The sequence below is a fragment of the Oncorhynchus mykiss genome, chromosome 27 (assembly GCF_013265735.2).
Source record: "Oncorhynchus mykiss isolate Arlee chromosome 27, USDA_OmykA_1.1, whole genome shotgun sequence".
NCBI lineage: Eukaryota > Metazoa > Chordata > Actinopteri > Salmoniformes > Salmonidae > Oncorhynchus > Oncorhynchus mykiss.
In genome coordinates, this window is record NC_048591.1 from 18,966,793 (window position 1) to 18,993,062 (window position 26,270).

General features: G+C 43.4%; 2 protein-coding genes across 5 annotated transcripts in view; both read left to right on the forward strand.

Annotated features, from left to right (window-relative positions):
- Window positions 1-24,831, forward strand: part of LOC110507689 (carboxypeptidase D) — a 35,064-nt gene extending 10,233 nt beyond the window's left edge. Inside the window, exons 3-21 of the mRNA XM_021587841.2 lie at window positions 6,779-6,921; window positions 7,198-7,367; window positions 7,713-8,039; window positions 8,372-8,484; window positions 13,461-13,652; window positions 15,448-15,615; window positions 15,763-15,872; window positions 16,071-16,173; window positions 16,275-16,417; window positions 16,567-16,736; window positions 16,916-17,218; window positions 17,792-17,987; window positions 18,239-18,374; window positions 18,477-18,623; window positions 18,707-18,805; window positions 18,947-19,011; window positions 19,192-19,323; window positions 20,077-20,365; window positions 21,912-24,831. Coding sequence (XP_021443516.2) covers window positions 6,779-6,921; window positions 7,198-7,367; window positions 7,713-8,039; window positions 8,372-8,484; window positions 13,461-13,652; window positions 15,448-15,615; window positions 15,763-15,872; window positions 16,071-16,173; window positions 16,275-16,417; window positions 16,567-16,736; window positions 16,916-17,218; window positions 17,792-17,987; window positions 18,239-18,374; window positions 18,477-18,623; window positions 18,707-18,805; window positions 18,947-19,011; window positions 19,192-19,323; window positions 20,077-20,365; window positions 21,912-22,144 — 3,239 coding nt within the window. The 3' untranslated portion in view covers window positions 22,145-24,831. The remainder of the gene's footprint in view (window positions 1-6,778; window positions 6,922-7,197; window positions 7,368-7,712; window positions 8,040-8,371; window positions 8,485-13,460; window positions 13,653-15,447; window positions 15,616-15,762; window positions 15,873-16,070; window positions 16,174-16,274; window positions 16,418-16,566; window positions 16,737-16,915; window positions 17,219-17,791; window positions 17,988-18,238; window positions 18,375-18,476; window positions 18,624-18,706; window positions 18,806-18,946; window positions 19,012-19,191; window positions 19,324-20,076; window positions 20,366-21,911) is intronic.
- A 650-nt stretch (window positions 24,832-25,481) lies between these two features.
- Window positions 25,482-26,270, forward strand: part of LOC110507690 (Golgi SNAP receptor complex member 1) — a 55,512-nt gene continuing 54,723 nt past the window's right edge. Inside the window, exon 1 of one of the 4 annotated variants that reach the window (XM_036965413.1) lies at window positions 25,482-25,523. In XM_036965413.1, coding sequence (XP_036821308.1) covers window positions 25,493-25,523 — 31 coding nt within the window. In that variant the 5' untranslated portion in view covers window positions 25,482-25,492. The other 3 variants (XM_021587842.2, XM_021587843.2, XM_036965414.1) reach the window with 3 other exon arrangements.

Genomic DNA, 26,270 nt, shown 5'->3' on the forward strand with positions numbered 1-26,270 from the left:
TTTGGATGGAATCAAGGCATTAGAATGTACCAGAGGCCAACAAAATAGAGCTCGTTCTGCAAAGTAGCCAGCCAAAACTCCCTGGCTGGCTACTTGTTCTATTTGGCTGGCTACTCCATGTAGTCTTCGTGGTTGTTTTTGTGTAAATTGAAAAATGTTTAGAAGACAATCATGGCATCAATAATAATACACCAGATGTATGTACTTGAACCGATTTATTTTAAATAGCACACAGTAGAAATAATAAGGATAATTTAGTTACTAATGGAAGCGTACAGTACACGGGTCGGCCTACAACTCAAGTTATTCAATGAGAGGGGTCAGCCTGCAACTTCATTTCCTGGAGTAGATCAGACGGCGCATGTTATGTCAACATGTGACGTCATCTTAACCAACTTCATTTGGCTTGAATGCGCTATTGAGTCTGCACATAGGAATGAATAGTGTCACATGACGAATAGCTTTGTCCAGTCATACTGTGTGTATATACAGTCATTGGTGTATCCTGCCTGGAGGGAGGATGTGGAGGGTGGGACTGATAGGCTAGAGGTCCTGTCATGAGCTCTATCTCTGGAGGATGTTTGCTCTCTGATATTGTCTAATATGACGTCATATTATACACACATCACAGGTGCTGCCGGGCAAATCATTAAACACGAAAATGTCACTGAGATTACTCTTATTTGGAGCATTGTTACAATGCACACTGTACAGTCTTTTTCATGCTAAGGTTATTAGCCAGTGTCCATAGAGGCACTGTCAGAGACAGCCTAGGCCTGTTGCACCCTGCTGGTGTCCTAAGCCCCTGAGAACCATCCTGAACTAACATCCTTAAAGTACTCTGTAAAACAGGCTCACGTAGGGCACTGCCCTGTTGATCTGTTTCACCACAGCTGTCAGCTGAGCACAACTAGACTGGGGCTTACGCACACCCTGTTTGAACTTATCAGTATAAAAGACACCTGTCCACAACCTCAAACAGTCACACTCCAAACTCCACTATGGCCAAGACCAAAGAGCTGTCAAAGGACACCAGAAACAAAATTGTAGACCTGCACCAGGCTGGGAAGACTGAATCTGCAATAGGTAAGCAGCTTGGTTTGAAGAAATCAACTGTGGGAGCAATTATTAGGAAATGGAAGACATACAAGACCACTGATAATCTCCCTCGATCTGGGGCTCCACGCAAGATCTCACCCCGTGGAGTCAAAATGATCACAAGAACGGTGAGCAAAAATCCCAGAACCACACGGGGGGACCTAGTGAATGACCTGCAGAGAGCTGGGACCAAAGTAACAAAGCCTACCATCAGTAACACACTACGCCGCCAGGGACTCAAATCCTGCAGTGCCAGACGTGTCCCCCTGCTTAAGCCAGTACATGTCCAGGCCCGTCTGAAGTTTGCTAGAGAGAATTTGGATGATCCAGAAGAAGATTGGGAGAATGTCATATGGTCAGATGAAACCAAAATATAACTTTTTGGTAAAAATTCAACTCGTCGTGTTTGGAGGACAAAGAATGCTGAGTTGCATCCAAAGAACACCATACCTACTGTGAAGCATGGGGGTGGAAACATCATGCATTGGGGCTGTTTTTTTACAAAGGGACCAGGACGACTGATCCGTGTAAAGGAAAGAATGAATGGGGCCATGTATTGTGAGATTTTGAGTGAAAACCTCCTTCCATCAGCAAGGGCATTGAAGATGAAACGTGGCTGGGTCTTTCAGCATGACAATGATCCCAAACACACCGCCCGGGCAACGAAGGAGTGGCTTCGTAAGAAGCATTTCAAGGTCCTGGAGTGGCCTAGCCAGTCTCCAGATCTCAACCCCATAGAAAATCTTTGGAGGGAGTTGAAAGTCCATGTTGCCCAGCAACAGCCCCAAAACATCACTGCTCTAGAGGAGATCTGCGTGGAGGAATGGGCTAAAATACCAGCAACAGTGTGTGAAAACCTTGTGAAGACTTACAGAAAATGTTGACCTCTGTCATTGCCAACAAAGGGTATATAACAAAGTATTGAGATAAACTTTTGTTATTGACCAAATACTTATTTTCCACCATAATTTGCAAATAAATTCATTTAAAAAATCCTACAATGTGATTTTCTGGATTTTTTTTCCTTCTCATTTTGTCTGTCATAGTTGAAGTGTACCTATGATGAAAATTACAGGCCTCTCATCTTTTTAAGTGGGAGAACTTGCACAATTGGTGGCTGACTAAATACTTTTTTGCCCCACTGTATTTGTTATGCTGCTGCCATAAAGCCTGGCATCAAATAGATTTAAAATAACCCACCAACTGTCTTGTGGTTTTATATCTAAACTCTTTACCAGTCAACCAAAACCACAGAACCCAGAATCAATCTGCAGGCCAGGCAGTCACAGTGATGCAGCCATTTGAGACAATGAAACAGCTGCATGCACACTTTTGTCTTGTATTCTGGCTTGTCCTAAGCTTACTCAGTACTGTGTTAGTAAGGGCTTACTCTGTGCTTTCTGATACCTTTCGTCTCTCAGTGTGAACTGGCCTAGCACGCACACATTCAACAGCCTTACTGCAGATTGCTTTTTTACTGGTGCCTGTTAAGTTAGTCACTCACTGATGATGGATGGATACCCGCTTCCGTTTCTCCCCCTCTTCATGTCTGTGTCAAATACCTTCTGAAGATTCTTGTACTAGAGCCATGTCCTGTAGTCGGCTAAATCACTACCAGCCACCCTAGCCGTCTCTGCTGTGTGTGTGTCGTTTTGATTATGAAAATTCTGGATCTGCTGTGTTGTCTTTCCCACACATGCTGTCAATCATATGCACACAACAGCATTTCTAACCTGAGGCTGGTAGGCTCTTTTCAGATGAAAGAGCTGGCCTTGTTGTTTGTCTCGTGGGTGTTTGCATGCGTGCGCGTGGTTATGCGCACTAGCATGAATTTGCAAGCTGGATTGTGTCTGTGTAGAGGCAGCAAAGTGACTTGGCCTTGTTTTGTTTGTGTGTGAGGAAGGGGGAAGGAAAAGGAAGAGTTTCCTACTTTTATGGGGTTCCGTTAGCCAATAATAGTCAGCTTTTGGACATTTATTTTTATTTTTATAAAATGATATATACAGTGCATTTGGAAAGTATTCAGACTCTGAAAAAATCTACACACAATAACCCATAATGAGAAAGTGAAAACAGGATTCCAGGAATTTGAGCAAATCTATTAAAAATAAGACAGAAATACCTTGGTGCATTCAGAAAGTATTCAGATGTTACCTCATAATACCCATAATGACCAAGCGAAAACAGGGTTTTTGAAATGTCTGAAAATGTATAAAAAAATAAAACTTATTTACATAATTATTCAGACCCTTTGCTATGAGAGTCAAAGTTGAGCTCGGGTGCGTCCTGTTTCCATTGATCATCCTTGAGATGTTTATACAACTTCATCGTAGTCCCCTTGGTAAATTACATTGATTGGCCATGATTTGAAAAGGCACACATCTGTCTATATAAGGTCCCACAGTTGGCAGTGCATGTCGGAATAAAAACCAAGCCATGAGGTTGAAGGAATTGTCCTTAGAGCTCTGAGACAGGATTGTGTCGAGGCACAGATCTGGGGAATGGTACCAAAAAATGTCTGCAGTATTCAAGGTCCCCAAGAACACAGTGGCCTCCATCATTCTTAAATGGAGGAAGTTTGGAACCAAGACTCTTCCTAGAGCTGGTCGCCCTGCCAAACTGAGCAATCGGGGGAGAAGGGCCGATTGTCAGTCTGACAGAGCTCTACAGTTCCTCTGTGGAGATGGGAAAACCTTCCAGAAGGACAACCATCTCTGCAGATCTCTACCATCAGGCGTTAATGTTAGTTTCCAGACGGAAGCCACTCTTCAGTAAAAGGCACATGACAGCCCACTTGTTTGCCAAAAGGCACATAAAGACTCTCAAACCATGAGAAACAAGATTCTTTGGTCTGATGAAACCAAAATGAACTATTTTGCAAGAATGCCAAGTGTCATGTCTGGAGGAAACCTGGCTCCATCCCTACAGTGAAGCATGGCGGTCATGCTGGGGGGATGTTTTTCAGCAGCAGGGACTGGGAGACTAGTCAGGATCGAGGGGAAAGATGAACGGAGCAAAATACAAGAGCGATCCTTGATGAAAACCTGCTCCAGAGCGCTCAGGACCTCAGACTAATGCCAAGGTTCACCTTCCAACAGGACAATGACCCTAAGCACACAGTCAAAACAACACAGGAGTGGCTTCGGGACAAGTCTCTGATTCTCTTTGAGTGGCCCAACTAGAGCCGGACTTGAACCCAATCGAACATCTCTGGAGAGACCTGAAAATAGCTGTGCAACAATGCTCACCATCGTACCTGACAGAGCTTGAGAGAATCTGCAGAGAAGAATGGGAGAAACTCCCCAAATGCAGGTGTGCCAAACTTGTAGCATCATACCCAAGAAGAATCAAGGCTCTAATCGCAGCCAAAGGTGCTTCAACAAAGTATTGAGTAAAGGGTCTGAATACTTATGTAAATGTTTTTGATTTTTAATACATTAGTAAATGTTTTTGATTTTTAATACATTAGTAAATGTTTTTGCTTTGTCATATGGGGTATTGTGTGTCGATTGAGGCATTTTTTATTTAAAAAAATCAATTTTAGAATAAGGCTGTAACAATGTGGGAAAGGAGTCTGAATACTTTCCTTATGCATGGTATGTAAACAATTATTTTTAAATCGAAAAGCCAATTTCAAATAAAATTGGTGCCGGTCAATTGTCTGGGAGAAGACAAAATCACATTGCAAAATAATGCTTTTTAGCTTATTCATTGATTGAAATATCAGTCAATGGAAATACATTTGATGGTCATGCTTATCGGTCTATAACTTACTTTGCGTAATTTAGTGGAATTAAATTGGCACGTGTGTACATTCAGACCCCTTGACTTTTCCACATTTTGTTTTGATACAGCTTTATTCTAAAATGTTTTAAATTGTTTTTTAAATACATTTTAGAATAAGGCTGTAACGTAACAAAAAGTGGAAAAGGTCCAGGGATCTGAATACTTTCCAAATGCGCTGTATCTTATTTAGCACACGTGCAAAGCATAGAGAGATACAAAGCCTTTGAGTAGAAAATCTGTCAGACATCGCGAGAGCTGTTTATACAGCATCTCAAACAGCAAACGCATAGGAAACGGGAGGCAGGCTTCATCAGCGCGTCACACATCTATGCATTTTGACAACATATTTTTAATTGATTAAAACCTGAAAGTTTACCACATATGAGGTATGTTTTACCTTGCTTCAAAGTGAGCTATCCACAATCTGACCATGTCCGCGGAGGCAATTATTCTACATCAACATTCTTTCGTTGTCCAGTAGCCAAAGGCGCACAATTTTGACAACAGTTTTCCCGCTAATTGCATTATGGTTCGAACATTTTCACTACTGCCTTGTGCGCATTGCTGTGTTTATAATGTGAAGAAATAGTTCATCAAAATGTTAAGCTAAATGTTCTTATCTGTTGCATCAGACTCAATGCTTTTTAACTTGTTTTTATGTAGCCTATGCTTACTGGTTGTATGAATTTGCGATCAATTGTCCCAGAGTCTGTTTGGAGTGGGCTATTTCTTTCTCGACAAGCTGACCAATAGAATATGCCTAGGTACATTTTTCTACGATGGGGATTATGGTAGATTGACATAAGCTAATGATTTTGCTGTTCTTTACTCATCTTGTTGGCTGAGGAAAAGTCCATGTGGACAGTTATTGTAACATCTTCAAAGTGTGCATCATATTTCAATAAATTGTACCACACATTGTTGCATCCAGGTCTTGCATGGGCGAGTACATTTCTCAAATGTCCGGTAAATTTCAAAAGCTGCCGGTCAAATTTCCAGCACCACATTTTCCAAATGGAAACCCTTATTGGGTTACAGCGCCCAGTCATGGCAACTCTCCAGAGGTCTACTGCCTGTAACGCTGCCTGGGCAGCAGGTGGCACTAGGCCTCAGCAAAAACATTCCCTCCACCAGGCAGCCCTGGACTGGAGGAAAGGCTGGTGCTGGCCGCAGCCACTTTGGATGTATCAACACCTTTTTAGCCTACTTTTTATTACACTCCTTATTTTACCAGGTTAGTTGACTGAGAACACAGTCTCATTTACAGCAATGACCTGGGGAATAGTTACAGGGGAGAGGAGATGATTAGCTGACCATGATGGTATGAGTGCCAGATTGGGAATTTAGCCAGGACACCAGGGTTAACACCTCTACTCTTACAATAAGTGTCATGAGATCTTTAGTGACCACAGAGAATCAGGACACCCGTTTAACGTCCCAACCCGAAAGACGGCACCCTACACAGGGCAAAGTCCCCAATCACTGCCCTGGGGCATTGGGAAAAATATATATATATTTTTTTAGACCAGAGGAAAGGGTGCCTCCTACTGGCCCTCCAACACCACTTCCAGCAGTATCTGGTCTCCTATCCAGGGACTGACCAGGACCAACCCTGCTTCGCTTCAGAAGCAAGCCAGCAATGGGATGCAGGGTGGATTGGTGTAGATTTAAGGACATACCTGATTCAAAGCGTTAGGCCTGTGTTCATGCTATTGCTTTCATGACCTAAACAGACTTTGTTTTGACAGTTTATTTTGTATGCTTGCCCACTTTCTTTAGTTTGTGCTTCCAAACATGATATTGATGTCTTCATGAGTAGTTTTGAAGCAGAGCCATTTCAAATGTTTGCAGGAAAAATTATTGAAATAAACTCCAATTTGTAATCCCTGTTCAGGAGGCATGCAGGACTATAACTACCTGAATGGGAACTGCCTGGAGATCACCATGGAACTGAGCTGCTGTAAATTTCCCCCGGCCTCCGAGTTAAAGAAAGAGTGGGACTACAACAGGGAGTCACTCATTGCCTACCTGGAGCAGGTAGGCTTTCACAAGACACAGTGTCACACTCCAACTTTCAAACTATCATACACATAATTTCATTGCACATATGAATATCCGTAGTATTACTCTCTGGTTCTTACTACTGTACTCTATTTATTTTAATTTAAGAGATTTTTCTGTCTTGACATCCGTTTGCAGTAGTTACTTAGTTCTGGGCAGCACTTAGTTATTTGAGCTTCATTTGTTCCCAGCTACTGAGGCAATAGAAACAGTGTTTGAGATCTCTTCTGACGTTATCCTGTTTTCTCCAAGGTTCACATTGGAGTAAGAGGCTATGTGAAGGAAGCTACCAATGGGACAGCTCTGCCTGATGTCAGGATCATGGTGGCAGGCATCAACCATAACCTGACCACGGCCCAGTTTGGTGACTACTACCGTCTGCTGCTCCCTGGGACATACAATGTCTCAGCTATAGCTACGGGGTAAGTACAGCTGGAGGAATGAGCTCTATTGTTTCTACAGTAACTTTGCAGGCACAAGTTACTGTAGTCTTTAACAAAATAAGCATACTCTACTCCTGACTTTAGTTCCTGTCTGTTTTCCTTAAAACTGATTTGGGTATGGTGTTTTCTTTCAGGAAGTAAATGTATATCTTAGAGCTTGTTACTGGTACTTAACCATGTTACCTGACACTTCCTGGTGAAATACATTTCAAATCACCTGGATGTAGATACACTGCTGTGCACAGGGGTTTTACTTTGTTTTTTGCATTACTAAATGTTTATTTTAACTGCAACAAAATAAACATTCAATGTCTGTCTTCATAGGTACATGTCCATGACAGTAGTTGGGGTTCAAGTGGTGGAGGGCAAGGCCACCGAGCTCAATTTCACCCTGGCACCCCTGGGAAATGAACCCACAGGTGGCATAACCGTACCCTTTACCCCCACCACCACCGGCCCTACCACAACCTCTGACCCTGACTCCACCAGCATCGAGACCTCCAGCACCACCTCTGAGATGGGGACCTCTGGGGCCAACGAGAGCTCCACTCCCCAAGAGGCTCGGCCCCCAGCCCAGCCTGAGCACCAGCCCATCCAGCCACAGGACTTCCGCCATCACCATTACAATGACATGGAGCTGTTCCTACGCAGGTACTGTTATGTTTGCTTTATAGCCTTTGCAGTGAAGCATTTAAAATGTTATGCTAGCAAGTATAGGCTACCTCGGGCGGCAGGTAGCCTAGTGGTTAGAGCGTTGGGCCAGTAACCAAAAGGTTGCTAGATCGAATCCCCGAGCTGACAAGGTGAAAGTCTGTTGTTCTACCCCTGAACAAGGCAGTTAACCCACTGTACCTAGACCGTCATTGTAAATAAGAATTTGTTCTTAACGGACTTGCCTGTTAAATAAAAAAAATAAAAAAGTAATATTAGGATGTTGGAGCTTGAATTAAATGTGTAAAAGCCTTGTTCTTTCAACACAACAGGTACAGCAATGGGTTCCGTTCCATCGCTCATCTCTACTCCATTGGGAAGTCAGCAGAGGACCGTGAGCTCTACGTCATGGTGATATCAGACAACCCCACTGTCCATGAGCCAGGTATGGATGTGATTTGGTGTAGCTCCAGAAGAGACTAAAGCGAGGCCTTCAATCAATGGCTGTTTGGTTTATGATGATCTAACTTCTTACAGTAACTGGATTGTGTTCATACACTGAAATTCATAGCAGTTCTGCTGTTTTCTTCCTTAAGATGATCCTGATATTATTGCTTCAGCCCAATTATCTAGTAGCTTCATAGCAAGATGGCGATGACAGACATGACAGTTCTGCTTCTAGCCCCTAAGCAACTTTGCAGTATTTTATTTTTTGTGTGTTATTTCTTACACTATTAGCCCAGAACGATTTTTGTGTTATTACATAAAGCTGGAAATAGCTTTTGGATATCAGAGCTGCGGTAACTTACCAGCACTACGACCAGGAATACATCTTTCCCGAATTGGATTATTTGTTCGCTACCCTGAGGACAATTGAACTTCTCCCATAGGCTGCTCCAAGACTCCGCCGCCGGAGAAGAGGTATTCGGAGTGGACTTCTAGTCCGACTCAGGAGGCAGGCACACCATCCACCGCTTCCAATTCTATTACTCACTAATGTTCGGTGTGTGGACAATAAAGTAGACAAGCTCAGGACAAAGATCTCCTTCCAGAGAGACATCAGGGACTGTAACATTCTCTGTTTCACGGAATCATGGCTCCCCGGATATACTGTCCCCGTCCATACAGCCAGCTGGGTTCTCAGTACATGAATAAAGAACTCTCAGGGAAGAAGGGCGGTGGTGTATGTTTCATGATTAACCACTCATGGTGTGATTGAGATAACGTACAGAAACTCAAGTCCTTCGTTCACCCGACCTAGAATACCTCACAATCAAATACAGACCGTATTACCTCCCAGAGAATTATCTTCGGTTAGTCACAGCCGTGTATATTCCCCATCAAGCCGATACCAGAATGGCCCTCAAGGAACTACACTGGACATTATGCAAACTGGAAACCACATATCCTGAGGCCACATTTATTGTGGCTTGGGATTTTAACATAAGATTCAGGAGCATTTTCCTCAAACTTTCTATCAACACATTGACTGTAGTACTCGCGCTGGGAAAACTCAACCACTGCTATTCTCTCTCCCGGGATGCCTACATGGCCCTCCCCCACCCTCCCTTCAGCAAACCAGATCACAACTTTATTTTGCTCCTCCCTTCCTATAGGCAGGAACTCAAACAGGAAGTAACTGTGCTATGGTCTATTCAACGCTGGTCTGACCAATCAGAATCCATGCTTCAAGATTGTTTTGATCATACGGACTGGGATATGTTCTGGGTAGCCTTGTATAATAACATTGATGTATACACAGATACAGTTGTTCCCACGGACTATTAAAACCTACCCAAACCATAAACTGTGGATAGATGGCAGCATTCGCGCTAAACTGAAAGCGTGAACTGCCGCATTTAACCATGGCAAGGTGACTGTGAATATAGTCGATACAAACAGTGAAGTTATTCCCTCCATAAGGCAATCAAACAGAGAAAACGTCAGAACAAATACAAAGTGGAGTCGCAATTCAACGGCTCAAACACGAGACGTATGGGTCTACAGACAATCACGGATTACAAAGGGAAAACCAGCCACATCTCGCTTTGAGAATAACACAGTGCCATCGACGCGGCCCGCACCTAAGGACTGTGGGCTCTCCTTCTCTGTGGCCGACGTGAGTAAGACATTTAAGCGTGTTAACCCTTGCAAAGCTGCCGGCCCAGACGGCATCCCTAGCCGCGTCCCCAGAGCATGCGGAGACCAGCTGGCTGGAGTGTTTACGGACGTATTCAATCTCTCCCTATCCCAGTTTGCTGTCTTCACTTGCTTCAAGATGTCCACCATGGTTCCTGTACCCAAGAAAGCAAAGGTAACTGAACAAAATTACTATCGCTCTGTAGCACTCACTTCTGTCATCATGAAGTGCTTTGAGAGGCTAGATAAGGATCATATCACCTCTACCTTACACTCTAGACCCACTATGGCTCGGGGATTAAATCTAGGGGATTCGATCTAGACCCAGTGTAATCGCCATTACACTGTCCTACAACTCCTGGACAAGAGGAATACCTATGTAAGAATGCTGTTCATTGGCTATAGCTCAGCCTTCAACACCATAGTACCCTCCAAGGTCGTCATTAAGCTTGGGGCCCTGGGTCTGAACCTGCCCTGTGCAAATGGGTCCTGGACTTCCTGACTGGCCACCCCCAGGTGGTAACGTAGAAAACAACACCTCCACTTCACTGATCCTCAACACAGGGGCCCCACAAGGGTGTGTACTCAGCCCCCTCCTGTACAGCCTGTTCACCCATGACACACGCCTCAACTCCAATCATCAAGCTTGCAGACGACACAACCGTAGTAGGCCTGATTACCAACAGTGACAAGACAGCCTACAGGGAGGAGGTGAGGTCCCTGGTGGAGTGGTGCCAGGAAATTAACCTCTCCCTCAACGTTAACAAAACAAAGGAGCTTATCGTGGACTTCAGGAAAAAGCAGTGGGCGCACGCCCTTGTACACATTGACGGGACCACAGTGGAGAAGGTGGAAAGCTTCAAGTTGATTGGCGTACACAGCACTGACGATCTGTCTGTGGTGGACCATTTCAGTGTGGTGAAGAAGGTGTAACAGATCCTCTTCAACCTCAGGAGGCTGAAGAAATTTGGCTTGGCCCCTCATACCCTCCCAATTTTACAGATGCACAATTGAGAGCATCCTGTCAGGCTGTATCACCGCCTGGTATGGCAACTGCACCGCCCACAACCACAGGGCTCTCCAGAGGGTGGTGTGGTCTGCCCAACGCATCACCGGGGGCACACTCTCTGCCCTCCAGTACACCTATAGCACCTCATGTCACAGGAAGGCCAAAATGATGATCGAGGACATCAACACCCGTGCCCCTGCCTGTTCACCCCGCTACCATCCAGAATGCGAGGTCAGTACAGGTGCATCAAAGCTGAGACTGAAAAACATCCTCTATCAAGGCTATCCGACTGTTAAATAGCCACCACTAGTCGGCTGACACCCGGTTACTCAAGCCTGCACCTTAGAGTTTGCTGCCCTATGTATGTAGACATGGAATCACTGGTCACTTTAATAATAATACTCCTTAAATCATCTCATATGTACAGTTGAAGTCGGACGTTTACATACACCTTAGCCAAATACATTTAAACTCAGTTTTTCACAATTCCTGACATTTAATCCTAGTAAAAATTCCCTGTTTTAGGTCAGTTAGGATCACCACTTTATTCTAAGAATGTGAAATGTCAGAATAAATAGTAGAGAATGATTTATTTCAGCTTTTATTTATTTCATCACATTCCCAGTGGGTCAGAAGTTTACATTCACTCAATTAGTATTTGGTAGCATTGCCTTTAAATGGTTTAACTTGGGTCAAATGTTTCGGGTAGCCTTCCACAAGCTTCCCACTATAAGTTGGGTGAATTTTGGCCCATTCCTCCTGACAGAGCTGGTGTAACGGAGTCAGGTTTGTAGGCCTCCTTTCTCGCACACGCTTTTTCAGTTCTGCCCACAAATTGGCTATAGGATTGAGGTCAGGGTTTTGTGATGGCCACTCCAATACCATGACTTTTGTTGTCCTTAAGCCATTTTTCCACAACTTTGGAAATATGCTTGGGGTCATTGTTCATTTGGAAGACCCATTTACGACCAAGCTTTAACTTCCTGACTGATTGCTTCAATATATCCACATAATTATCCTCCCTCATGATGCCATCTATTTTGTGAAGTGCACCAGTCCCTCCTGCAGCAAAGCACCCCCACAACATGATGCTGCCACCCCCGTGCTTCATGGTGGTTTGGAGCAGTGACTTCTTCCTTGCCGAGCTGCCTTTTAGGTTATGTCGATACTGTGGATATAAATACGTTTTACTGTGGATATAAACACTTTGTACCTGTTTCCTCCAGCATCTTCACAAGGTATTTTGCTGTTGTTCTGGGATTGATTTGCACCAAAGTACGTTAATATCTAGGAGACAGAACACATCTCCTCCCTGAGTGGTATGACGGCTGCGTGATCCCATGGTGTTTATACTTGCGTACTATTGTTTGTACAGATGAACGTGGTACCTTCAGGCGTTTGGAAATTGCTCCCAAGGATGAACCATACTTGTGGAGGTCTACAATTTTTATTTTGATTTTGCCATGATGTCAAGCAAAGAGGCACTGAGTTTGAAGGTAGGCCTTGAAATACATTCACAGGTACACCTCCAATTTACTCAAATGATGTCAATTAGCCTTTCAGAAGCTTCTATGGCCATGACGTCCTTTTCTGGAATTTTCCAAGCTGTTTAAAGGCACAGTCAACTTGGTGTATGTAAACTTCTGACCCACTACAATTGTGATAAGTGAAATAATCTGTCTGTAAACAATAGTTGGAAAAATGACTTGTGGCATGCACAAAGTAGATGTCCTAACCGACTTGCCAAAACAATAGTTTGTTAACAAGAAATGTGTGGATTGGTTGAAAAAGGAGTTTTAATGACTCCAACCTGAGTGTCTGTAAACTTCCAACTTCAACTATATACTGCATTCTATTCTACAGTATTTTAGTCAATGCCACTCTGACATTGCTTGTCCTAATATTTATATGTTTTCAATTTGATTATTTTACTTTTAGATGTGTGTATTGTTGTGAATTGTTAGATACTACTGCACCAACAATAACATATGCTAAATATGTGTATGTGACCAATAAAATTTGATTTTGAATGTGGTGTACTCACTCATATCAGCAGGCCCTTTTAAAGCATTGTGTTTTTTCAATATTTGGTGGCACTGCAAGGATAAGGAGGGTTTTAAAATCATTGGTATGCTTTAGTTTAATTGAGTGAATTTGTTCAGGAGACCTCCGCCCTCATTCTCTCTCAGCTGACTTTGCCCTACTTCTCTTTTAATAGCACTCTAACACTTTTTGTATTTATTTTTCCCGCTCTTTTCTCCCCTCTGCTTCAGGTGAACCAGAGTTCAAGTACATAGCTAACATGCACGGAAATGAGGTGGTGGGACGCGAGCTACTCCTCAACCTTATTGAGTACCTGTGCCATAACTATGGCAGCGACCCTGAGGTCACCCAGTTGGTCAACACGACTCGGATACACATTATGCCTTCCATGAACCCAGATGGTTATGAGATCGCCAGGGAGGGTAAGAGAGGACGTGTGTGTGTGTGTGTGGGTGGGGGGTCTATTTGTGAAAATGTTGCCTGTACGCATGCCAGATGAAGAAAAATGCAGTGTAGCTCTAAAAGAAGGTATTTAACATGATCAGCGGTAGCATGAAGTCAGTGGTTCCCAAACTCTGCCCCCCCCAAGTTTTATTTTTCTTAAGGAACTCGGCCCGGCTTTCGACTTATTCTTGAGAGTTGTAATAGTAGAATGCACCAGGTGCAATTTTGAGGTTGGGTAGTGCATCATCAGTTCCTCTTGTCATGTCAGTCATTGCATACCTTAGAGAGCCATTTATAACTTGCAAGAAATATCCTGATCAACTAGCGCATATCTGCATAAACATTTTAGGTAGGTTTTTTACCCCATAGATTTTGTTGTATTGTTTGAGTCACTAAAATATCACAGGAATACACATTAGACATGGTGAATTTCTATATAATTTTAAGAACTTTCTGCCTTTGAACAAAAAGTGTTCAGACCCAAATAGCTTGAATATGCTAACAGAAACTATCTGTATGTCAAGTGTCAGACTGAGACCTTGAAATACTTCTGAATGGAATTTCTTCTCTTTTGCTGCCTAGCTTCCTTATTTGCCCTGTAGATCTTCTCACATTTCCTCTAAAAATAGGTCTAGTTTTAGCTCAGCTACTTGTGCTGCTGTTTTCCCCAGCACTTTATAAACAGGAAGTTGATCACCGGGGAAATATTTAAGGTGGAACTACCCTATTATTAAAAGAAGCCATGGAAATATGTGTTTTGGTACCTGGGTACTGTGACATGAGAATGATCTGTTTCTGTTGTCTCTGTATAATGGATTGAGATATAGGTATCATGTGTTTTGGTACCTGGGTACTGTGACATGAGAATGATCTGTTTCTGTTGTCTCTGTATAATGGATTGAGATATAGGTATCATGTGTTTTGGTACCTGGGTACTGTGACATGAGAATGATCTGTTTCTGTTGTCTCTGTATAATGGATTGAGATATAGGTATCATGTGTTTTGGTACCTGGGTACTGTGACATGAGAATGATCTGTTTCTGTTGTCTCTGTATAATGGATTGAGATATAGGTATCATGTGTTTTGGTACCTGGGTACTGTGACATGAGAATGATCTGTTTCTGTTGTCTCTGTATAATGGATTGAGATATAGGTATCATGTGTTTTGGTACCTGGGTACTGTGACATGAGAATGATCTGTTTCTGTTGTCTCTGTATAATGGATTGAGATATAGGTATCATGTGTTTTGGTACCTGGGTACTGTGACATGAGAATGATCTGTTTCTGTTGTCTCTGTATAATGGATTGAGATATAGGTATCATGTGTTTTGGTACCTGGGTACTGTGACATGAGAATGATCTGTTTCTGTTGTCTCTGTATAATGGATTGAGATATAGGTATCATGTGTTTTGGTACCTGGGTACTGTGACATGAGAATGATCTGTTTCTGTTGTCTCTGTATAATGGATTGAGATATAGGTATCATGTGTTTTGGTACCTGGGTACTGTGACATGAGAATGATCTGTTTCTGTTGTCTCTGTATAATGGATTGAGATATAGGTATCATGTGTTTTGGTACCTGGGTACTGTGACATGAGAATGATCTGTTTCTGTTGTCTCTGTATAATGGATTGAGATATAGGTATCATGTGTTTTGGTACCTGGGTACTGTGACATGAGAATGATCTGTTTCTGTTGTCTCTGTATAATGGATTGAGATATAGGTATCATGTGTTTTGTATTGTTTTCTGTTTATTTTCTCTCGCAGGTGATGTCAGAGGGTACACGGGACGCAACAATAGTAACAACTTTGACCTGAACCGTAACTTTCCTGACCAATTTACTACCATCACTGAACCCAGGCAGCCAGAGACCATCGCTGTGATGAACTGGCTCAAGAGTAATCCCTTTGTGCTCTCAGCCAACCTACATGGAGGTAAGCCCTAAGCTCCCCCATTTTTCAATGTTTCTAAAAATTGTATGTTGGCCTGCCACCAACATATTGTCCCACTTTGGAGGACAGCTTTATCATTTTAGTAATATACTGTATTCTCATTGAATATTTCCTCTCTGCCCACCACAGGGTCATTGGTGGTCAACTACCCATATGATGATGACAAGCAGGGACGTACGGAGTACAGCAAGTGTCCTGATGACAAGGTCTTTAAACAAGTGGCCAGAGCCTACTCTCAGGTCAGTGGACTTCAACACACAATTTTGGTCCTTATATCAGTCCATTTAATGTAACTTTTTAATACATTTATTCAGTTGTAAACTATTTTAACTCTGTTAATAAAACCACTGGACAGAAGATACGTTTAATTTTTCACTTCTGCTGTTTTTATTGCATTGCATTTGGTGTGTGTGTGTGTGGTGTGTGTGTGTGTCCAGGAAAACGCTCTCATGCACAAAGGACACCCTTGTGAGGACCTTTACCAATCAGAGTTCTTTGAGGACGGCATCACCAACGGCGCCAACTGGTACAATGTTCCCGGTACATGCCCTCTCATTCCAATTCACACACTGTGAGGAACAATTTGTATGTCTGCGTACCTGTGCGTGTGTATCTGACTTCTCTTTGTGTTCTCTCACCAGGTGGGATGCAGGACTGGAACTACCTGAACACTAACTGTTTTGAGGTGACCATAGAGTTGGGCTGTGTGAAGTACCCTAAGGCCCAGCACCTGCCTTTGTACTGGGACCAGAACCACAGAGCCTTACTGCAGTACATCCACCAGGTCAGCATACTTACATGCAGTCCTTCACACACTCTCTCTCTCAATTATTATTAGTAAAAAATTGTACGTGTATTTTCTCTTTCCCACTTATTTTGTCTCAAATGCACCAACTTGTATTTGAGGTATTCTTTGTGTGTGTGCCTCTGTAGATCCACAGAGGCGTGAAGGGCATGGTGATAGACATTAAAGATGGTACAGGCATCCCTAATGCCACCATCACGGTGGAGGAGATCGATCATCAAATCACAACCCACCTAGCTGGAGACTACTGGAGACTTCTGGTCCCTGGAACGTACCACCTCACCGCCTCCGCACAGGGGTGAGAGACAGGACCGTAGTAGTAACTGAGATAAATTTGAGGGTTTGTTTAAAATGTAGACCCAAGACCGGTCCAAAAAACCCTGTTGATCTGCAGGGTAACCACACACTAACCCATAGAAACAGAACAACTAGAATGAACGACCTCTGTGGCCTAACCCTTCCTCCCCGTCTTCTCAGGTATAACTCAGTAAAGATCTATGCCACAGTGCCAGAGGAGGGGGTGGAGCTGGTAGACTTCCGGCTGACACGGATGCGTTCTGATCCCAACGGCCAGGCCCCAATGGACCCCAGGGCCACCCAGGACCCTGCAGAGGAGGTGTTCCAGAGCTTCATTAAGGACCTGTCTCTGGGCCAGGGGCTGGAGCAGCTGGTTCAGAGTACCGTCACAGAGAGCAGCTTCAGATACAGACGCTACAAAGAGCTGTCAGAGTTCCTGAGGGGTTTGACGTTCAACTTCCCCAAGATCACCTCCCTGCATAGGTAGGCCAGAGTTATGACCCCTGACCTCTAAACCCTAACCTGATAACTAACCTCTAAACCTCAACTTTCCCAAGAGGAACCCCCTGCACAAGTAGACCTGAGTTATGAACACTGACCTCCTAGCTAAACGCATCAAATGTCACCTCCCTGCATAGGTAAACTCTGACCTCTAACCCCTAGTGTAACTGCACTTAATCAAAATAATTTATCTTGTCATGTAAAAAAATAATGTATGTGTATTGTCACATGCACTAGATAGGTGCTATGAAATGTATTGTTTTACAGAGTCTGCCATAGTAGTACGGCGCCCATGGAGCAAATTAGGGTTAAGTGCCTTGCTCAAGGGTACATCGACTGTTTTTTTCACCTTGTTGGCTTGGGTATTCCAACCAGCGACCTTTCGGTTACTGGCCCAACGCTCTAACCACTAGGCTACCACCTCCCCTGTACTTCTAATGGCTAACCCCAAAACCTCTCCAAATGGTTTGAATTACGGTCTCTTTGCAGAAGAGTCTGCTAGGTGACCATATTATCTACAGTGGAACTGATAATAACATGCATTTTTCTGTGTAGTTTGGGCCAGAGTGTGGAGTACAGGACCATCTGGGCCTTGGAGATCTCCAACAAACCAGACGAGCCTGAAACGGCCGAGCCCAAGATCCGCTTGGTGGGAGGTATCCATGGCAACGCCCCCGTGGGCACAGAGCTGCTGCTGGAGTTCGCTGCCTTCCTCTGCATCAACTACGGCAAGAACCCCACCATCACCAGGGTGAGATGTTTTAACTGAGATGGTTTTACTACACCATTCATAACTACGTTACCTAGTGAAATTATTCACACCCTTGCACAGTTGTGTTGCCTTGAAATGGCAAAATATTCATCATGTGGATTTCTTGATCTACCACACTTTCTAAAAAGTTTAGAGATGTTGTAAAATACAAAAGCTCTCATTAAATATCACTGATGTCCTGTTCTACCCATCATTCCTCTTTATCCTTTTCCCTCTTCTCCTCTCCACAGCTGATAAACGAGACGCGGATCGTCATCCTTCCCTCCATCAACCCAGATGGACGAGAGCTGGCCAGAGAGAAACAGTGCACCTCTACTGTGGGCATGACCAACACACACGGGAAAGATCTGGACACTGACTTCTTCGGTCAGTACCTGCTGTTTGTGTATAGACAGATGTTTTGTGTGTGTATACTTGCATGCCCTTACATGTCTGATGGTGTCCTGTCTGTGTGTGCTGCTGTTGTAGGTAATGCCTCCCAGCGCGTGGTGGAGGCTCAGCCAGAGACCAGGGCAGTGATGGACCTGATCTTAGAGAGGGGCTTCACACTCTCTGTAGCCCTGGATGGAGGCTCCCTGTTGGCCACTTACCCCTACGACAAGCCTGTACAGCCAGGTAGGAGCATAGGGCTCCAAATAGAATACTTTAGTGGGAAAACTATCAAATAAATAGTTAACTAATAGTGTACTTTTTTTCAGTTGAAAATGAGGAAACTCTGAAGTACCTAGCCAATGTTTATGCCAGAAACCATCCCAAGATGCACCTGGGGGATACAGGATGTTCAAGCAATGACCAAAGTATGTACCAACAGCACCACTAATAGACCACTGTGACCTATAGACTGTATAGTGAATTAAAAGGAAGTGGTGAATTGGAAAAGAAGATAGATATATAGAAGCTATCTATTGACACCTCCTCTTCTCATCCTCTCTACTCAGTGGGTAACATCCCAGATGGAGTACTCAGGGCAGCAGAGAGACAAAGTCACATGGGCAGCATGAAGGTAGGTTCCGTCAACCCCTGCTTCTTAATGCTATCTAATGCTATACCTGTCTCAGGAGGAGGGTTGTTCTGACACCCTGGGCCCAAAGAGGCATCTGCTGGTTGAGTCCTGGAACGACAGGACTATATTTATTGGTCACCAAAATGCCTCTTCTGATCTGTGTGTATGTCTGTGTTCCAGGACTTCAGTGTGGACTTTGGCCACTGTCCAGAGATCACGGTGTATACAGGCTGCTGTCTGTTCCCCCCGGCCGTGCAGCTGGCCACGCTGTGGGCTGAGAACAGGAAGGCACTGCTTAGCATGCTGGTGGAGGTCAGTAATACCCTTGACCTCTGACCTGGGGCCATGTGATACAAATGCATGAAATAAGTTCACAAATGCGTTGATAAGAGTTATTGAGTGTGTTTGATAATAATTAATGAATGCATTTCGGCACTCCGATTTGGTTACTTATCAAACGCATTTGTCAAACACAGTTAGGGCGGTAGGTAGCCTAGTGGTTAGAGCATTGGGCCAGTAACTGAAAGGTTGCTGGATCAAATCCCCATGCTGACAAGGTAAAAATATGTCTGTCTTCCTGCGATAGACTAGCGTCACAGATATTGAGACAGATATTTCATCCATTATGACTAATTTGTTCCCATTTGAAACAACGGGCTGTGGTCCATCTTGGTTTACTTATAAAATCTTTTCTAGAGTGTGTACTTCTGTTCTGTTATAATCTCCACCCGGCACAGCCAGAAGAAGACTGGCCACCCCTCATAGCCTGGTTCCTCTCTAGGTTTCTTCCTAGGTTTTGGCCTTTCCTAGCCACTGTGCTTCTACCCCATTTCTTGCTGTTTGGGGTTTTAGGCTGGGTTTCTGTACAGCACTTTGAGATATCAGCTGATGTAAGAAGGGCTATATAAATACATTTGATTTGTACTTGTACTGCACATCAAGCTGCCTTACGCTACAGTAACAGGATATAGGCTCCTGCCCTGTCGGCCGTTCTGGCTCGGACATGGCTACTTACTTTCTGTTCTGTGTACTTTACATTCAATCTGTATTTCGTCTGTCTCCCAGGTCCATAAAGGTGTGCGTGGCGTGGTAAAGGATAAGAGTGGGAAGCCCATCGTGGGGGCCATGATCGTGTTGAACGGGGGTGTGAGGGTGTTCACTGCAGAGGGAGGCTACTTCCATGCTCTTCTGGCACCAGGAAACCACAACATAGAGGCTGTGGCTGATGGCTACCAGCAACAACGGCAGGAGGTGGTTGTGTCGTCATATGAAGCCGCCAGCTCCATCATCATTGAGTTTGACATGGACAACCGCATTTTTGGCCTGCCCCGGGAGTTTGTTGTGGCTACTGCAGGTAAGCATGAGGAGAAATGGGTTTCGTGGAGATGTTACCTTTTATGTAATGTTGCCAGATGATTGCAGACAATTACATTTTTAAAAAACATTTTTGTCATTTAGCAGACGCTGTTATTATAGGAGCAATTAGGGTAAAGTACTTTTCTCAAGGGCACATCCAGATTTTTCACCTAGTCGGCCCGGGGACTATTGTAGGGAGTATAACAAGGTGAATAAGTTAAATGCTGTAGGTTTTTAGGACAGGTTTGTTTTGTGCCATGGTCTTAGAGTCCTTTGGGTGCCTTTTGGCAAACTCCAAGTGGGCTGTTATACTCACTGTCATGAGTATTCAAACTTGACCTCCGATGCATCCTGTTTCCATTGATCATCCTTGAGATGTTTCTACAACTTGATTGGAGTCGACCTGGTAGTAAATTAAATTGATTGGACATGATTTGGAAAGGCACATACCTGTGTGTATATATAAGTTCCCACAGTTGACAGTGCATGTCAGAGCATAAACTAAGCCTTGAGGCCAAAGGAATTGGCCGTAGAGCTCCGAGACAGGATTGTGTCCAGGTACAGATCTCAGGAAGGGTACCCCAACATTTCTGCAGCATTAAATGCCCCCAAGAACACAGTGGCCTCCATCATTCTTAAATGGAAGACGTTTTGAACCAACAAGACTCTTCCTAGAGCTGGTCGCCCGGCCAAACTGAGCAATCGGGGAGAAGGGCCTTGGTCAGGGAGGTGACCAAGAACCCGATGGTCACTCTGACAGAGTTCCTCTGTGGAGATGGGAGAATCTTCCAAAAGGACAACCATCTCTGGAGCACTCCACCAATTAGGCCTTTATGGTAGAATGGCCAGACAGAAGCCACTCCTCAGTAAAAGGCACATGACCGCATGTTTGGAGTTTACCAAAGGCACCTAAAGACTCTCAGACCACGAGCAACAAGATTCTCTGTTCTGATGATGCCAAGATTGAACTCTTTGGCCTGAATGCCAAGCGTCATGTCTGGAGGAAACCAGGCACCATCCCTACGGTGAAGCATGGTGGTGGCAGCATCATGCGGTGGCGAAGGTTCACCTTCCAATAGGACAACAACCCTAAGCACACAGCCAAGGCAACGCACCAGAGTGGCTACAGGACACGTCTTTGAATGTCCTTGAGTGGCCCGGACTTGTACCTGATCAACATCTCTGGAGAGACCTGAAAATAGTTGTACAGCGACGCTCCCCATCCAACCTAACAGAGCTTGAGAGGTGTGCCAAGCTTGTAGCATCATACCCAAGAAGATTGAGGCTGTAATCTCTGCCAAAGATGATTCAACAAAGTACTGAGTAAAGGGTCTGAATAGTTATGTAAATGTAATATTTTTTTTTCCCCCCCATATACATATTTTTGTTTTGTTATTTTGGGGTATTGTGTGTAGATTGATTGAGGGGGATTAAAAAATAATAATAATAATTTTAGAATAAGGCTGTAACGTAACAATGTGGGAAAAGTCACGGGGTCTGAATAGTTTCCAAATAACCTCATGCTCGTCTCTCCTTCCCTACAGCGGCCTCCATGACGGCCCTGGTGGTGACAGCCTGTATCATCTGGTGCGTGTGTTCTGCTAAGTCCAACCAGCAGAAGGATGGTTTCCACCGGCTGCGGCAGCACCGTGACGATTACGAGGATGAGATACGCCTCACGTCCATGGGCTCCAAGAAATCCCTGCTCTCCAATGAGTTCCAGGATGAGAGTGAGAGTGATGAAGATGCACTCTACACCAACGCCGACAAACTCTGAGATCCCACATACATACACGGCCAACCTGGTTCGTATTCGTTAGGCAGCAAACAGACGGAAGCAGGGAAGGGACAACAAGAAACGCTTGTTTTTGCTATCTGTTGTTCAAAAACATTTTGCTACGGTGTGCCCTAATGAATACGATCCTGTTAGTACTGGGCAATTCCACATTAACAGAGTGATGCTGAGACTCAGATTTTTCACTTTAAAACAAAAACCAATGATTGCGAAGTTGGACACCATAAAACTCTTATGCACTACTTTTAACAATTTCCATAGAACATTTTACAAAAACACATTTACTTGAAGAACAATGCTGATGCAAAGTTTAGTAACAGAATGATGGTTTGTGCAGTTGGTGCCGTCATTATGTTACCAAAATTTGCATCTGCACTGTTCTTCATGTCAATGTGTTTTTGTATAATGTTCAGTGGAAATTGTAATAGTTAGAGTGGATAGAGTTGAAAGGTTTTTGTTTGACATACATTTTAAACATGAGAAATCTTTAGTCTCAGCATCACTCTGTTACTGTTGAATTGCTCTACTGCCCATTCCTGTGACTGTTGAGTTGGCTGGTATTGTGCTCTGTGGCTCTGCTTTACTGGAGGGAAAGGGAGGAAGAGGTGGAGCAGGGAGGGCTTGTTGTTGTCCTATAAGATTCCACAGGTCCTATTTGCCTGTCCTCCAGCCCACCAGAGAGAGGTGTTTCAGAGTCTACAACTGTCCTCTATGGCTGGTGTCCAAGATGACTCGTCCAAATCAGCACCTGCTTGGCTCTGTTCATGGATGCACACTAAAGGCCTAGTGGAGCTGGGAAACCTTTTTTTTTTTTTTTTCATGCACGCAACACACACATGCAGCTAACCACTCATCAACCTGTCCATATGTATTTGATACTTATACTTTGAACTAGTACCAAGGAATAAACTAACTACAGTAATTTGAAATGATTCAAGAAATGGAAGTTTCTCATGGTTTTTGTCAATGTTGTCCCAGTCTAGCTAGCCAATCTTTCAGAGGGAGCATCAAACACAGTGCCTTGGATGCTGTAGAGTTAGACACCCCACTCTCTTGTAGGGCTATAGTACAGAAGCGTGGTGGTGTGGGTACTAGAAGCATAGTAAATATATTATAATCTCTCCAGATTATGGCCTAGTACAGATTATAATCTGTGATCCATCAGATACTCGGGTGGTATGGAAGACCTAATAGTCATCCAGGATTCTTGAGTATTTTAAATGATGCACTCTCAGAGCAGAAGCCTTGCAATGGGCCTGGGTTCACAGGCTGCATGTGTTTTCACTTCTATTGCCCTCTGCTTATTCATGTGCCCTCTTGGACATACAGCACAAGGCCCTCTATGCATTGTACTACAAGCACTGTATGTTAAATACAAATACATGATTCCCCATTTAATTGTTCAGGGAAAGCACTTTGAAATAGATGCAAATACTGTAGATTACAAATGGATGGTTTTCTTTAAAAAAAAAAAGTTTTTTAAAGAATATATATGCTTTTTTTCTTTCTACTCACAGACCAGCTTGTTTAAAATGTTTCATATCTTAAAATGACCTTTTAAGATGGCAAATGACTTACCCATGCTATAATAATCAGCAGCAACATAGATGTATATTTAGTTGTAATTTACTTTTATTTCTCTTTTTGCTGTTAATTTTTTTTCATGCATTCATTCATGATTTATTTGTACATCTGATAGAATTGTATTATATCAAATCCTTATGGTAGATGGCAGCCCTACATTACTGAAAAGGTGCAACATGTCTGCTCTAGAACCATCCAGCAGAGGAGGGCATCTTCCTCTACAACAGTGGTCACCAACCCTGGTCATGAGGAGTATGAGGTGTGCAGACTTGTTCCAGGCCAACACTGACCCTCCCAATTCTACTCTCATCAATGTCTTATTGAGTAACTGGTTAGTTGAATCAGGTGTGTTAGTGCTGGGCTGGAACAAAACCCTGTACACCATGTAGTTATTCAGGACCAGGGAGGAGGACCACCAGTCTACAGGAGTGACTGACTCCTAGCTTACATCTCTGTTGCACATAATCACTATTGTAGCGAAGCCAGCTAATCTTAGGGGAGGGTGAGAAATTAAGTTATTTTTGTTTTACTTTCTGTGTGTGTGTGAGAGAGAAAGCTGGAGAGCGTGTGTTTTCTGAATGGATGTTGGTGTTTTGATATAAATGGTTATTTTTGTTTCTTTTTATATGAAACTGAATTGATTGTAGATAATGAACTGTTGCCAAGTGTATTTGAGTGAGAAAAATAAGTGCAATTCAAGTTAACCCTGACAATACAACACACATTTCATAACAAACCAACCTGTTACACCTGTTTGTGGTGATTATTTTTATTTTAACCTTTTATTTTACTAGGCAAGTCAGTTAAGAACAAATTCTTATTTACAATGGCGGCCAACCCCGGCCAAACAAATCAAATCAAATCAAAACAATAACCTGGACGACGCTGGGCCAATTGTGCGCTACCCTATGGGACTCTCAGTCATGGCCGGTTGTGATACAGCCTGGAATCGAACCAGGGTCTGTAGGGAAGCCCTGAGTTGCATTGCCTGAAACCGCTGCGCCACTCGGGAGCCCCATATGACAGACCATGTTGACATGAACATTCTTCAAGACACATTGATGAAATAAATACTTTTCTTTCAATATGGTTTTATGTCCTAATTCGTTGTATTGGTTTGACTCTACACTAATCTCTTCTCAGAGATGTCATTCAGCAGCAACATAGCAGCAAAAATGTTAATGCAGATTCTCCATTTTAGCATCTTCTATTGACCCACTATTGCCACTAGTGGACAGCCAATGAATTAATGTTTTGAATGAAGACAATTTGCATGGTGGCTGCTGTGAAAGGTTAAAAATGTGTTACTGCAGATTTTGTTTAAGTCAGTTTAATAGGCTGGATTTTGAGATGTCAATGCAGTTGTTTGTGTTGCAGACTACTAGCATTTACCATTTTATTTCTATGGGGAGGGGAAGAATGTAGAGCAAGAATAGGACCAGTTTCACAACATTCCTCATTGCTTCTGTCGACACAGCTTATGAAAAGAAGTCTATAACGGCAACATTCTCTTCTGCTGACAGGTGTGGTCTGTAGCTGTCTTTCTCATAAAATCATTCCTCTTTCAATTACTGTTTGAGGCTATACATACACTGCTTTTTTTGTTCCCAAGGTTCTGACCAGTTTGTCAATGGAAGCTGCACATGACTAGTTAACAGCGCGGGGAGGCGCTGTTGTAGTGTACAGTTGTAGGAGTTTTCAAGTACAGTCCGTGGGCCGTGCGTCAGCTGATGACGTTGGACAAAAATGGCAGGAGGAAGCAGCAACTACTGGGAAGGTGAGGTGGCAAACTGGCACAACTAGGGTGCGATCAGACAGTCATTGGATACATTTACAACGATGTTTGGTAAATTATAACGGTGTTTACAGGCCAAAAGTGTTGTCAAATTTGGAGCAAATCGTCATGCTGTTGGGTTGGGTGGCCTGTCTAAGAGCCCAGTTAGCTAGCTAGCAAAACAAGCTTTTGCTAGCAAGTGAAACGTTCACCGATGTAATGTTAACTTCGTCAGCTAGCTAGCTAATGTTTGTTAGCATAGCCAGCTAGTTTCACATAGCTATGCATACTTTAGGTTGTAGCTAGCTATTTTAGATTAGTTGTATACAATAGTTAGTATACTAGCTAGGTTGCTGTCGAGTTGATTAACTAGCTATGTGATTTCAGTTTCACCTCGCTAGCTAACAGTAGTTATTTAGCTAAATGATAAGCCAACCTAAGCAAAGTTGTTTTTGTGCTAGCTAACTAAAGTAGTTGGTTAGCCAGCAAAGTTGTATTGTCAACAGCAACAGGGTGATTAGAGTGCTGCCTGGTTGTTTTTTTGTCTCCACTTAGCGAACCGTAGCTACCTACCACTATTATATAGATAAACATCTGAATGTATGTTAAAGTTCGTTAACTTTCGATACGAAAAAGACAGCAAGACATCTGATTTAATGACTGATTTCAGCTATTTGGATTACAATCTTTCTGTAGACGTACGTTGCTGTTGACGCCAACCATGTTTCTCAATTCCAAACGGTGTGTGTT